The following is a 14,022-nucleotide window of genomic DNA, read 5'->3' as shown; positions in this document are numbered from 1 at the left end:
ATTGTGATATTCATTCATATTAATTTAGAATATAGACAAATCTTATATTAGTTTAATTGTCTACATTGGCAATATGTTTAATCTGCCCTAAACTGTAAAATCGAATTAATTAGTTAGACATAAAAAAGTACGCTAAACGATTTTCTTTAAAAAAAATAAAATACATAAAGTGAAATAGGAATAGTATGTTGTACTGACAAATGCTTAGTCAGTAGTTTGCTTACAATAGTTCTGTAACTAAAAAAGAACTGTAGAGAGAGAATTGATAATTGACTTAAGGTTTACTCTTGACTTAGTATAGCAACCATTTTTGTTACCATTGTTGTGTTTTGCATGCTGAATGTTGAAGTCTGTGTGTGACTAAAGCATGTTCAATTGCAAGATATTGTCACAAATGAGGAATTATATCAAGCCAATTAAACGTTTCACAAGGTTATTGTGATATAAGAGTTAACCAAATATTTTAAAATATCATTATTCGACATGAACAATTGACTAGTTAATGATTTAGTTTGGTCAACTTCTAAAAGCAACCAATTTATCATTTCCCTTCCTTTCAAACCAATTAACTGTGATTTGTTGTGGCATCACTGCATCAATAGGAAGAGAATTTCAATAATATAAATGAAGTTCAAAGTGCCCAACCAAAGGGAACACTAATCACCATAATGGTGAGTTTCAGGCCAGCATCACACACATGACCAGCGTCGGCCAATAGTGAGCCTACATTCTGATGTACAACCCAGAAGTGCTGCGCTGTTACACTACGTGAACTCACTCAGAGGCCCACACAGAAGAAAATGAATAGTTGAATAAAGTTGTTATTTTTGTTTGTTTTTTGCGCATAAAAAGTATTCTCGTCTGAGTTAACATGGCATATTACAGATTACTAGATTTTTACAATTAAGTTTACATTAAGTAAAGTTAACTTAAAAGTGTTAGTTACTGTAGAACAACTGTCGGATTTTACAGTGTATATTAAACCATTCCTTTTTTTTTTTTTTTTTTAAACAGAACTTGCATCTATCAATTTGCCACTTCTATAATTCAAAGTTACATCAAAAACCACAAATCCCTTTATTCGAAAGGCTATACATGTCACAATCAGCTGCTGGGTCATTATTTACCACAGTCAAACTCAGAGGAGACTGGTGATAACACTTCTGTAAAATCGTCAATAAAGGCTGGAGAATATTTCGGAGGCCTGTAAATAATGACCAATAAAATGTGTGGAACAACTTTTAACACTATACTTAGATATTCAAAAGACAAGTTATCACCAAATGACACTTTCTTGCATTGATAGACATCTTTAAATAGAGCAGCTATGCATTCACCTCTCCCAACAGCTCTCAACACTTATAAAAGTAAAGTTAGAAAGGGCTGTTGGCTTGCAACTGTCATCTAACCAAGTTTTATTTAGAAACATAAAATCCAGGTTGTTTGTATTGATGATCTCATTGACTAGAAGTTATTTATTTTTAAATAACTTCTCTGATTGACATTTTATAGGCAGTAGATTTTGCTGTACGATTTGAGAAGGCCTTAGACTTTCTATCACTTAACTGAACAGAGAAAGCTACAGGCACACTGGGTTCCCGCTTGTTCTGTAAATATTTGGGGGCAGATGTGGCCTAATGGGTAGAGGGTCATACTTGTAACCCGAAGGTCGCAGGTTCGATTCTCAACACCAGCAGGAAATGACTTAGGTGCAAGGCACCTAACCCCCAATTGCTCCCCGAATGCTGCAGTGAATGGCTGCCCACTCCTCCGGGTGTGTATCCACAGTTTGCAATGTGTGTTCAATATCCACTGCTCCTAATATGTGTGCACTAACTTAGATGGGTTAAATGCAGAGGATAAATTCCAAGTATGGGTTGCCATACTCTGCCTTTACTTCACTTAATTTGAGACATTTACTGTTATCATAGTGGGGACCAGACATACAGAGGCTTTGGTGGTTGCAGGGTTCTTCACTTTTAGGTTGATATCCGTGGGCTCAGAGCAATAGAGTGGGAGAGCTTTGTTCCAGCATACACCAGTTCCTCCATTTTCCCTGAGAAGCTCAAAAGTGGAGTTGCTAGAGACAGGGATAACATGTCTGCTGAGAGGGGCTGGGGCTCGTGTCATCAGAGGATGAAACAGTTACTCTGGTTTCCCTCGCTTTTTTTTCCCAGGAGGTCGTCCTTGGGTGCAGAATCTTGGAGCTGTTCTTGTTCGTCACAGCCTCTCTGAAGTAAACTTTGTGGGCAGTCGCTCAGCTGAGATTGTGTCCGTGAGCAGTGGTTGTGGCTGCCTGGTGTTATCATTGTCCTTGTGGGATATGTCAATCGCATTCACATTCAGATGCTGATGTGAAGTCCTGTGGTCTTTTAGACACTCACCAGGTGAGTGTGTGCCATTTTGATTGAGTGCAGTGGCACACACTGTTGAAGGATGATGGAGGGAGAAGTAGATATTGTCCTTTAGCACTCTTGCACTCTTTGTGTGGGTATAGGCCGTTTGGTTTAAACAGTTGTCTTTGACTCAAGAAAAGACTGAAGTTGTCAATAAAGTTCAGTCATCTCATGTTGCATGTTTTTACAGCCATGTATTTAGACCAAGCAACCCTGAAACCATATTAGTTCCTCTTGTTAGGAGTGGTCTACTAATGAACAACTGAATTCTTAGTCCTCCAAGTGTTTCAAAGAGTTAATTGAAATCCTTCATAAGGAGTTCTGACTGCTCTTTCAAAATATCATCCTCCCCCACATTATTGATTACCCACATAGAATACACTTGTTTGTTCACAAGTTTGAATGTTCTTGTTTCCTTTCATTTATTTTCCAAATCTGAGGTGAATTATCAATTGCCACTTTCAGTAAGGCTATAAAGGTCATGCAAAATTATATTCAAACTCACAAACTCATTCTTTTAACATTAACTAAAGCACATAATCAGTACCTGAGATTATCATTGTCATACTTTGTATGCTGTTGTTTTAGCTGTGACGTTGTAGAAATAGAAAGTTGTAGAAATAATAGATAGATATAGATATAGAGATAGATAGAAATCCCTGACGCTCCTTGCGTTTCGCTGTTGAGGCTGATTAGGACAAAAACTCTGATTAACATGGAAAAGTTTAAAGGGGACATGTCATGAAAATCTGACTTTTTTTGTTTAAGTGCTATAATTGGGTCCCCTGTGCATCTACCAACCCTGAAAACATGAAAAGTAACAACACAGTAACTTTGTTTTGGTAAGCCTTTCTCTGCAAGCATGTCAAAAATTAAGCCAATCTGATTTCGCTCCCCTTCTGATGTAGGAAGGGGATATTATTATAATATTACCGCCCCTTAATCTGCACGTTTCCACCCACGGCACCGCCATTTGGTTTCTGCAAGCGACAACAGTGTAACCAGTTAAAACGCAATGGCAAAAGTTCGAGCAAAGCATGCAAACTGTTCTGTCGTTGCTGCACAGACGAGCACAGAACACTATTTGACCAACAAATGTCACAGCTGTCTTATAAAGAACTCCACAACAACTACATCCATGTATCCACTGACCATTCAGAAACGTCCAGGTGCGTCTAAAAGTTACAATCTCTTCCTGAGTCTCTCTGTAAGGCTGCACTCTGCTATGAGTTATTTCTGAGATTTGACTGAAATTTGCGTTTGTTAATGCGGGAGTATCTGAAGCTCGTGTAAAAGGATCGGCCTCTTCTGAACAGCGCAAGATCAGCAGCTCATTTGCATTTAAAGGGACACACACAAAAATGGCGCGACACCATAGATTTATAATACATCTTGTGAAAAGGGGTAGGAGTAGGAAGTAGGAAGTAAATTTCAGATGTCCAAATATTCTTTTTGCAAATACTGTAATAATCCAGTGAGACAACAGACGGTATGACCCACACAAAAATCTGATCTCACTTAATCATTGATTAAGTCTGGGATTACATTGATTAAATCTGATCTTACTTAATCATTGAATAAGTCTGGGATTACATGAAGAAACAGAATCAGCTGAGACGTAACCCTAAATCCTTAAAAGAACTGTGACAACTTCTAGATGCTAGCAGAACTGGCATAACATTAGCTTTAGATGAAGCAAACTTTTTTTTTTTTTTTTTTTTCTCTCACACAAAACATTGTGTCTGATTAAACAATTACTGATCGCATGTAGAAGACATCTAGTGTAGGCCATTGGTTTATAATAACATCAGAAAGTTTATAAACGGCTATAAATAGAAAAAGATGGCAAAGATTTTACACACAAAATGGTGTAGTTGCAGCATGGACCAGCAGGGGCTAAGTGTACCATGCTAACTAGCCAAACCCTGACCCCTTAATGGGTCAAATCTTGATAATGTTTTCCATTAAAACAAGAAATGGAACTAAAAAGGGTCAACACTCCCATTGAAAGCTGAAAGTCTAGTATAAGATGTCACCATCCCTCCATTAATCCAATCGTTTTCCCCATTTTTTCTAACGATGAAGAAGATGTGATCCTGGTGCATTTGCATTAAGCAAGTTCATATTGGAATTGGAAAGCACCCAGCAGTGCTCCATCAAACCAAACTGGGTGGTAAAAGCTCTCAGTTCCCCTTAGTAACCTGCCTACTTGCACTTAAAGTGACTCCATCCATCATGGCAGTACATCATTTCCTGTAGTGATAATGTCAGAGTTTGGGGGAGTGAGAAGCTTCGGGATGTGTTAGTGACCTATTGGACATCCAATCAGATATCGACTAATGCAGACGGAAGAGATTAGATCAATCTGATTGGCTGATCCACCAGTGATGGATTGGGCGTGTCAGACAGGTCGCGTCCTCTTTCTCATAACAGAGAATGAATGGGACAGTTTGTCACTGAATATTGAGGATATAAAGCTTCTATGGACAATTAGGAAGTGGACATTCATTAAGTTCATGTTTTATGACTTTCCTCTATCCTTCTGTGTCTTGTTCCCTTTTTTTTTCTCATTCTCTAGCTCTCCCCCACCCCTCTGTGGTTCTCGGTGTGAATCACACATTGAATGATAATGTCATACATTAAGAAAGCATGCCTTACTTCAGGTCTTGGAATGGTTCGGCTCGAACGTGTGGCGTTTCCACTGAATGACTAAACACTACTCCCTCGTTGCCTAGAGAGATAAAGAGAAAAAAGAGAGAACGGCAGGTCATTTGGTTAGAACCATGTTGTGTAAAAAAGAAAGAAAAAAGAAAAAAACACAAAACATTTAAATATACAGTGTCATACAACTTTGTGAACAACTGAATTTTTATAATCGTTATCAACAACTGCAGTTTCTAAGCAGACTTAACTTTTAAAATGAACAGAGAACTTGTGCAGTACCATTCAGTACCCTGTCAGTAATATTTGTTTTCAATAAATTAATACTTATATTTAGCAAGGATGAAAATATTATATGTACATTATCTGACTCTGCTCACAATCGTGTCATCTGAGAGGGGTGTCAACACCAGGTGTAAACAGGGTTCGTGAGAAGCCAAACTCACTGCACTCACAGGTACTGTAAGTTACACCACACCACACACAAACACACACACCCTAACCATCACAGAAACCTATCTGCATTTTTACATGATCAAAAAACATCACTTAGTATGATTGGTAAGCTGTTTTCCTAATGGGGACCAAAAATTGCCCCCAGAAGGACAAAGATTTCAGATATTGCCATCTTTGTCCCCATAACGTAGCATTTACCAGGGCCACACAATCACACACACACATTCTTGTACATCTATCTTTATGAGGACATCCATTGACACAATGCAATCTCTAGCCACTTACCCTAACCTTACTCATCATCACAACTAAGTGCCTAACCCGAACCCTTACCCTAAACCTAATTATAACCTTATCCCTTAAACCAAGTCTTGACCCTCAAACAGGCCTTTAAAGGGGTCTCAGAAAGTGAGGACCGGCCAAAATGTCCTCACTTTACTCTCTTTGTCCTCACTCCAATGGTCTAAAACTCAAACTGGTCCTCACAAAGATAGTTGTACAAGTACACACACACGCACATGCAACACACACACAAAAACATGTGGTCAGTGGTGGAATTGATATACCTGGCTTTTCAAATCTCTTTATCTACGACCTATTGCTCTGTTATACCTTCAATACTACTAATAAAGTAACTCTGGCTATGTAGTGTACTCATACTCAGAGGTATAAACCTTCAAGTGATAAATTATAAGAGTCGTGAAGTGGTAGACTTGAGTGCTGTTCCCCAGATCTGTACTTCTGGAAAATGTTAAATGTCCCCTTTGCACAGCATCATTTTTCTTAAAAAAATGCGCTTGTTACTTGAGTTCTAATATAAAAGTAAGCTGATCTTCCATACTTGCCTTTTTGTTTGCTTCGGTCTGTCCTAGTTTATTTTATTCCTCTTCATTTTCCCCATAATCATGGTCAGAACAGTTTAAAGGCACAGTTCACCCAAAATTAAACTTTAATTTACTCCTTTAAAACACATATTATTTTCTTTCTCACGTGAAAGACACAAATAGGAGTTTTGAAGAATGTTTACAATATTACTTTTGTGTTTCACAGAATAAACAAATATTTTGAATGACATGATGAATAAATGAAAACTTTACTCTCTCCGTTCACTTCCTCTCCCTAGGGCAGTTCTTCTTTCTGACACATTGTAGCCTTTCAGTCTCACCTCTGAAGAACGACTATATTCCATGTATGCATGCTCTCTCTCTCTCTCTCTCTCTCTCTCTCTCTCTCTCTCTCTCTCTCTCTCTCTCTCTCTCTCTCTCTCTCTCTCTCTCTCTCTCTCTCTCTCACTATCTCCCTTGATCCCCCTCTCTACCCATGTCTTTTTTGTGAAAAGAGTTAATGGACAGATCTGCCCAATTACTGAGCATGTGCCCTCTTTGTCCCTGACCTCTAGCTATTCCACTTGACCTCCCAGCATGCACTTTCAGACAGAAATAGAAAAAAAAAAAAAGAGAAAAAGAAAAAAAGAGAAAGAGCGGCCCGCATGAGTGAAATCTATTTGAAAAAGAAAGAGCGGCCTGCATGATTGAAATCTATTTGAAACAATCTATTTGCATTTCAATGTAAGGGCAGGTTACTAGAACATACAGAGTATGTAAATATTACAATTTGGAAAAAAATTGGCTCAAAAAATGGATGGTGTATAAAAAGCTTTATTAAAGTTAAATGTTTTGTTATTAAATGTTAAATGTATTTTCTAATAATAAAAAAAAAAAAAAAAAAAAAATATTCAGTGCTGAAAAATTACATAACAACTGAAGTCTTCCAATTCGATTGACTCTTTCTGTAGGTTACATCACTACACCAGTAGGTAAGTGAGTGAGTCACTGAATTTCACACTGCGCTCAATCCTGGGTTATCGTTGTTTTGAAACCTGCTTTTATCCCCGGGCAAAGCAACGTTTCACGCTGGCAATTAACTCTTTCCCCGCCAATGACAGAAAATTCCGGCTTTCCTTGTTTTTTACTGTTATATAGTAGGGGGCGCTATGACATCTTCTGAAATAGTACTAAAATAGTAATCTCCTGATCAAAACACAGATGAAGAAGAAACAGAAACAAGCAATATCATATATAATCAAGCTACAAGTACAAGTACAAGCTATTGGTCTGTGAAGCTTTGGCGGGTGTAAATGGACTCAATCGTCTCCATCTATGCTTTGATCATTGTTCTAAATCCGATCCAGATACAGTCTTTGACAAAAAAACATGATTTTCTCCGCTTTTTGCTCAGAATTTTTTTTTTTTGAAAAAAAAAACACATTCAACATTCAGGTGTTGATAAAAAAAAAAGAATGCATGAAGCTAAGCTAGAATAAAACCTTTCTTTTTTTTCTTTTTTTTTTTTAAGGCAGAGGCTCTGCTCTTTCTTTTGATATATTGCATATTATTCATGCAATAAAAAAATTCTGGGGGCCATGACATTTTTGTGAAAATTATCAAAAAAGAGAATGCTTCATTTGAACCTTTATAGTCCATTCAGAAAACATTTTGATACATTCAGCAATAGAGCATTTGTGACCCTGTAGGTAAGTGGTCCCTTGTGACTGACAAAACAACCAGTCACAAGTCGCACGGGTATAATTGTGGCAATAGCCAACAATACATTGTATGGGTCAAAATTATCGATTTTTCTTTTATGCCAAAAATCATTAGGCTATTAAGTAAAGATCATGTTCCTTGAAGATATGTAGTAAATTTCCTACCGTAAATAAATAAAACATTTATTTTTGTGAGTGAATACAGCACAATCGCGAACATAAATGGACAACTTTAAAGGTGATTTTCTCAATGTTTAGATTTTTTTGCACCCTCAGATTCCACATTTTCAAATAATTGTATCTCGGCCAAATATTTTCCTAGCCTAACAAACCATACATCAACGGAAAGCTTATTTATTCAGCTTCTCAGTTTAAAAAAATTGACCCATGTGACTGGTTTTGTGGTCCAGGGTCACATTTACGTAAACAGGTTGCGTGCTGCATTCATCCAGTCAGTGACACTGGCACTGCAAATATGCCAATAAGGATGTTTGTTAACCCCGACTTTGGGAGTGCACAGTGTGAAACGTTAGATTGCGAATACCCAGGATTAATTATTATCCCCGGGTAAATTATGAGCAATAGGATTCAGTTTTCAGGATTCGGTTTAGAATAACCCAACTATTTCAAGTGTTAAAAGCCATACTGAATCATTATTTCAAGTGATTTGTTAAACATACTGATTCATTCAGGAACTAAATAATGTGCACTCCACATGTGAACAGTGCATTTTTTTATCAGGTTGAGAAGATATCGGATTCAAGTGTTTACATACTGAAATTCTCCTATTGATTCGATCATTTTTAAGTCTACAATCCGATCAAAATTTAATTCCGATCGAGCATAATTGGATAAACTTTACATGAAGACTTTTCAATCCGATTGAACAATCAATCATTTGGCTGCATGCAAACATAGCAACTGTTAATTGTATTGAACTGTTGTTTTATTGAACTGACTCATCTCTCCCTATCACACACACGGCTCTGATGCAATGGGCAAAAGATACTTAAATTAAAATAACTAAATGCATAGCAGTCAGGTCATTTTTTTTTTTCTTTTTTTTTTCATTTTATCATTTTATTGTTGACGGACAGATAAAATAAAGAGGCTGCGACATATCAAAAACAAAAATGGGCATCTATCAACTGAAAGCACGTAGTCATAATGCTGCAGATAGCTCCATTGTTAATAATGGGATTGAACTTGTTTTACAGGGTTTAGCGTTCAGGCTTCTGGTGTAGATACACGCAACCAAACTTTTCTAATAACAATAAACCATGTTGGAAAAAGTATGTGTATATTAGACCACTAACAATCCTTAGAAGAACTATAGAACTTTACAGGCAAATGGATAAGTGGACACTGATCGATGGGCCACATTTAAGAATAAACTATAACACAAATACACTAGTCTATATGTTCTTACATGGATCATGGGTGAGTGTTGGATGAATATGTGTGTTTGTGTATGTGTATGTGATACCTGTGACCCTCAGTTTATCTGTGCCAATACTGATCTCCTCTTCATCAGCAGAGAAGAGAACTCTCTCGCCATCACTACTTCTCACCTCGAACCGCTGACACTGGGCTTCTACCATCTCTGAGCCTGCAGAAAAAGAAAAAAGAAAGAATAAGCCCTTGAGAAACAAGAACATAACTTTTGCGGCCCACATTAACCTCATACAATCATCAGGAAAGGTCTTCTTGTACTAGAAATTGAGTATTAAAAAATGATCCAAGATGGTGGATGACGATAAAAATTATTATTATTTTAATCCAGTGCTATATACGTAAATAAATACAAGTTTAATTTGTTAAATTTCAATTTCAGTTATGAATGCTGCCTTAGAAAACAGCTGCCAATGTTGACAATGACAAAAAGTCTCACTATGTTTCTGAACAGAGTTAATATTAGAGCAGCTGCTCATTGTTTCCAGGGTGTTTAAAGACTTAGTACAGTGTCAAATTATAGATGTATTTGTATAATACACTTACAGTAATTAATACAAGTCTCTTGAGTACTAATCATTCTTTCAGTCCATTTGCCTGATGAAGTCCTTGACCACAAGACCACAAAATATGTCATGAAACACATTTTATTCTGGCCAAAAAGTTTTATATAGCAAACAATTTTGCTAATAAAACGGCATATATGAAAAGAACCTTTCCACATGTTCTCACTTAACTGAAATTAGTCATAATCTGTTGTGAAAAAGACAAAAAATTCCAATTAACGGCACATGGAAAGCGTCTCAAACATGAAATTATCCAGAGACAACAACCAACAACTTCAAATCTTGTGGGAGATTTTTGCAAGTAATATCAACATAAAGAAGCACAAACTTCATAATATAGTGGAAATATGTATATGGAATATGGAAAGCCAGTGATGATTTATTTTACAGTTTCCTTCTACTAGTAATAAACCAAACCCTAATCCTATAGTAAGCACATGTAACAAGGACACCTTGAAATACAGTGTAACCAGAAAGCTGTTCTTTAAACCCTGATGCATGATATGACTTAGAGAAAGAGCTGAATTTGTATTTGTCTCATGCAAGGTGCATGCATGAATGATGCATATGAAACTGATCTTGACTTTATTCACCAAAAATGACTTGGTCCAAAAACAACCGTGTCACTGAAATCTCGGCAGCTTTTAGTGCGCTGCCCCAAACACACAGTGCAATGGCTTCACTGACTATATTATTCATCACAGCTATCATATCTTCCATGACCTCTGTGACTTTGGAGAGCAAACTTGGCTTTATTTGCTTGCCTGCATTGTGTGTGTATGACAGAAAGTAAACTTCTCTTTTTTTCCTTAAGCCTACTCTCGTCTTTCTCTGCCATCCTCTATTGTCTTTCTAGCTCTTCATGCATTCATTGCCTGTCCTCTTACTTTTTTCAGTGTTTGTACTAAACAGACACTCTGCCCTTTCTCCAAGCGCCCTATGGCAAATATAGCAGTCCATTAAAGCCTATAACAATGCAAATTTGGGGATTTAATTTAGCCAAATTTTCCAACATGCCTTCCTTTAAATTTACCAGTTTACACCTTATTGTATAGTACATTAGAGAGATACACTGTTTTGATATATGGGACAACACGTCTCAGAACTTCAACCAGCTAATTGTTCTCAACATCTACACAATCAATCTATTGATCTAATAATCAGTTTGATTTTCTCTAATTTGATCAAAAATGTGATCTGTATATATATAAATTAGTATGCTTTCATCCTGAAGGTTGTCTTTTCATGTTTAAAGATGCATTATGTAACTTTTGTTGTTGTTCGAATTAACAAAATTTACAAAATGGGACAATACACCATCAATCCCTCTTCCAAAACGTGTTTTTGTCTTACCCTGATTCACTATGGTAAGTGTTTATATTTTAGACAGAGCGGGATGCTTTTCACACGAAACTGAGCACTTACTCACTCGTCCGTGCGTCTCGTCATATCCATAAATAGAGAAAAGTTGCTCCGGCTACTTTGACAGGTGTATGGTGGGAGTGACAAAGGTTAGTTGTCGCAACAAGCGAGAAATGTGGACAGAGAGCCACTAAATGTCGAACCCTTGGGGAATCACCTGTTTTAAAAAAAATATGAACAGTGGAGAGTCTGCTGGCAAAATTAGAACAGCTCGTATTAAAACTAGAATCAACACAGACTTTGCTTTTGGGAGATGGTGAAAACAGGGATTAAACCGACATGGAGATGGAGTTTTTATAACTCAACAGGTTAGTAAGGCATTTTATTGAACAGATAAATTGTCATGTAACTCTCCAACAGAGTTAATTGTGAATCATTATGTATTGTGAAAGTTCATTTCATTGTGGTTGTTGTATCGCAGTGCTGTCAATTAATGGGTATATACAGTAACGTCTTCAGCTAGTAAGCTTGAGATCCTTTCCATCTAAAATGTTTATGTCTCTTAAGCCTAGTAGTGAATGTTTTATGTGCAGTAGGACAACCATATTCATCCGCACAGTCAAGCAGAGCTGAAGCACACAAAAAAAAGAAGTTATTCCGTAAAATGCATGCAGTTTTGTTTATTAAAGGTAAATTATCTTTTGCCTCTTGTTCAGGTCAATTAATTAAAATGAGCTAAAGTAAAATGATTTTTTTTTACATTTTGCACAAATTAATTCAATTGTGTTCAATCCAACTATTATATTTAAAACTGAAGTTTACTCAATTCATTTGTGTTAAAACTACATGAATATGTTTTGTTGATAACTAACTGGGCAGTGTGCTTTGCAAGGGACTGCATTAGGAGAGTAATTTTAGGGTTTAAGTGTTATGTTATGTGTTTTCAGTAAAGGGACAGATGCTGGTAGTTTATGTTCGTTTTTAATGTTACGTTATGTTGGACATTTAGAGAAGTTTCTGTAAATCTGTGTATATATATATATATATATATATATATATATATATATATATTCACTTCCCTCTCTTGCTCTTCTCCACTCTTTCTATATTCTGCTTTTAGGTTCACAATCATTGGAAAACTTGACTGTCAATCATAGTTGTGATGACACGACACTCGATCAATCCGCTGGTGTGCCAACTGGATAAAAGTCCCTGTTTGTCTGCTTGAGCCATATCAGCGTCAGACTTCACTCAGTTCTGTTCTTTCAGTCAAGCTTTGCCTTATAGTCAGCGATGAATGTCTTTTAATGTGTTTGCTATGTGATCTTGAATTTGGGTTCGTACTTTGGTTACTGACATGTATTGCACTAGTCACTACTGACTCTGCTGATTCAGCATTAGCAATCAAGTCTTGTGTCAAGTGCATCCTGAGTGTGTGTAGATGATAACAGAATATATTTGTTCTTGATTAGCCAAAGTTACGAACACAGTGTTTGTCTTGCCACTTGATCATGTTCGGTTTGTTAATTAACTAAATCATTTACTACTTGTTTAGCTTAATGCACATTGCTGCTTATTACCACTTTCTAATGTTGTGGGTTGGTGTTCTTAAAGCAATTTTCAAACAGATAGTATGTCCATTACCTGAAAGGTTAGGTTAAGAGTGGTCACCACTTTTTTTTATTTTTGGTTTTAGTTAGCATAGTTTATGTAATGTGTTATATACGCTGAAGACTTCTAAATTTTTTTGGTAGTTAGTTTAGAGGGTTTGGGTTATTAGTTATGGGAATTGTTTGGTTTTGATGGTTTGAACTTGTTCACACTGCATTTTTTTAAATAAATTGTACTCAGTACTCCACGTTATAACGTTGCAATGGTTGTTTCTGTTTATTGAACATATTTGACTAATGTAGTAAGTTAAACATACTAGACTAAATATAAATGTTGTTCTTTTGAATTTTCTATTATAACATGTTAATCTTAATCTCTTCAGAGACCCAAAGAAACAAATGTAGAGCTCATCTTCAGATCTTGAAGATATATATATATATATATAAACCTTCCAGTTCGTTAATTAATTACTTATCATTATTTTATTTTATAATTAGCAAGATATATAGCATATCAGTTAAAGTTTCAGATCATTTGTTCTCTTTTGAGGGAAAAAGGGAAATAAAAATAAAAAAGTTGAATCTACATTATGTAAGATAGTGATTAAAAACGTGCTTGAGTATAAGGAAAGGCTAATTTTGATTATGCTGATGAGACCAAGAGAAGTGAATGCTAATAAAGTGTTAATTTATAATTTTTGTATTATACTTTTTAGTATTTGATTAATCCTCTCTTGACAATATCACTGCACAGCCAGAGATGTGCTCACAGATCCACTACAGAGCATGATCATCTTCAGAAAAGATGTGACAGAATCACACCACAGGATTATGAAGGGACAGTTGTTTCTTAATTTCTTCCTTCCTTCAGTAAAAAAGAGCTCTGATACTTGATTTGTGAGTTTGTGGAGTATCAGAAAGTCCAAGATGTCTCTGTATCCACCAGAGAAAAAAAAAAGAAAAAAAAAAAAAAA

At 36.2% G+C, this 14,022-nt stretch overlaps 1 protein-coding gene across 3 annotated transcripts in view; it reads right to left on the bottom strand.

Annotated features, from left to right (window-relative positions):
• The window catches only part of sgcz (sarcoglycan zeta), a 291,539-nt gene that overhangs the window by 30,469 nt on the left and 247,048 nt on the right, over positions 1 to 14,022 (bottom strand). For all 3 annotated transcript variants that reach the window (XM_084402171.1, XM_084402173.1, XM_084402172.1), the window contains exons 5-6: positions 9,545 to 9,667; positions 5,055 to 5,127 (exon numbers count right to left, since the gene is read on the bottom strand). In XM_084402171.1, coding sequence (XP_084258297.1) covers positions 5,055 to 5,127; positions 9,545 to 9,667 — 196 coding nt within the window. The remainder of the gene's footprint in view (positions 1 to 5,054; positions 5,128 to 9,544; positions 9,668 to 14,022) is intronic.

The sequence above is a fragment of the Rutilus rutilus genome, assembly GCF_951802725.1.
Source record: "Rutilus rutilus genome assembly, chromosome: 2".
In the NCBI taxonomy this organism is placed as follows: Eukaryota; Metazoa; Chordata; class Actinopteri; order Cypriniformes; family Leuciscidae; genus Rutilus; species Rutilus rutilus.
This window is presented reverse-complemented; position numbering and strand designations above follow the sequence as displayed.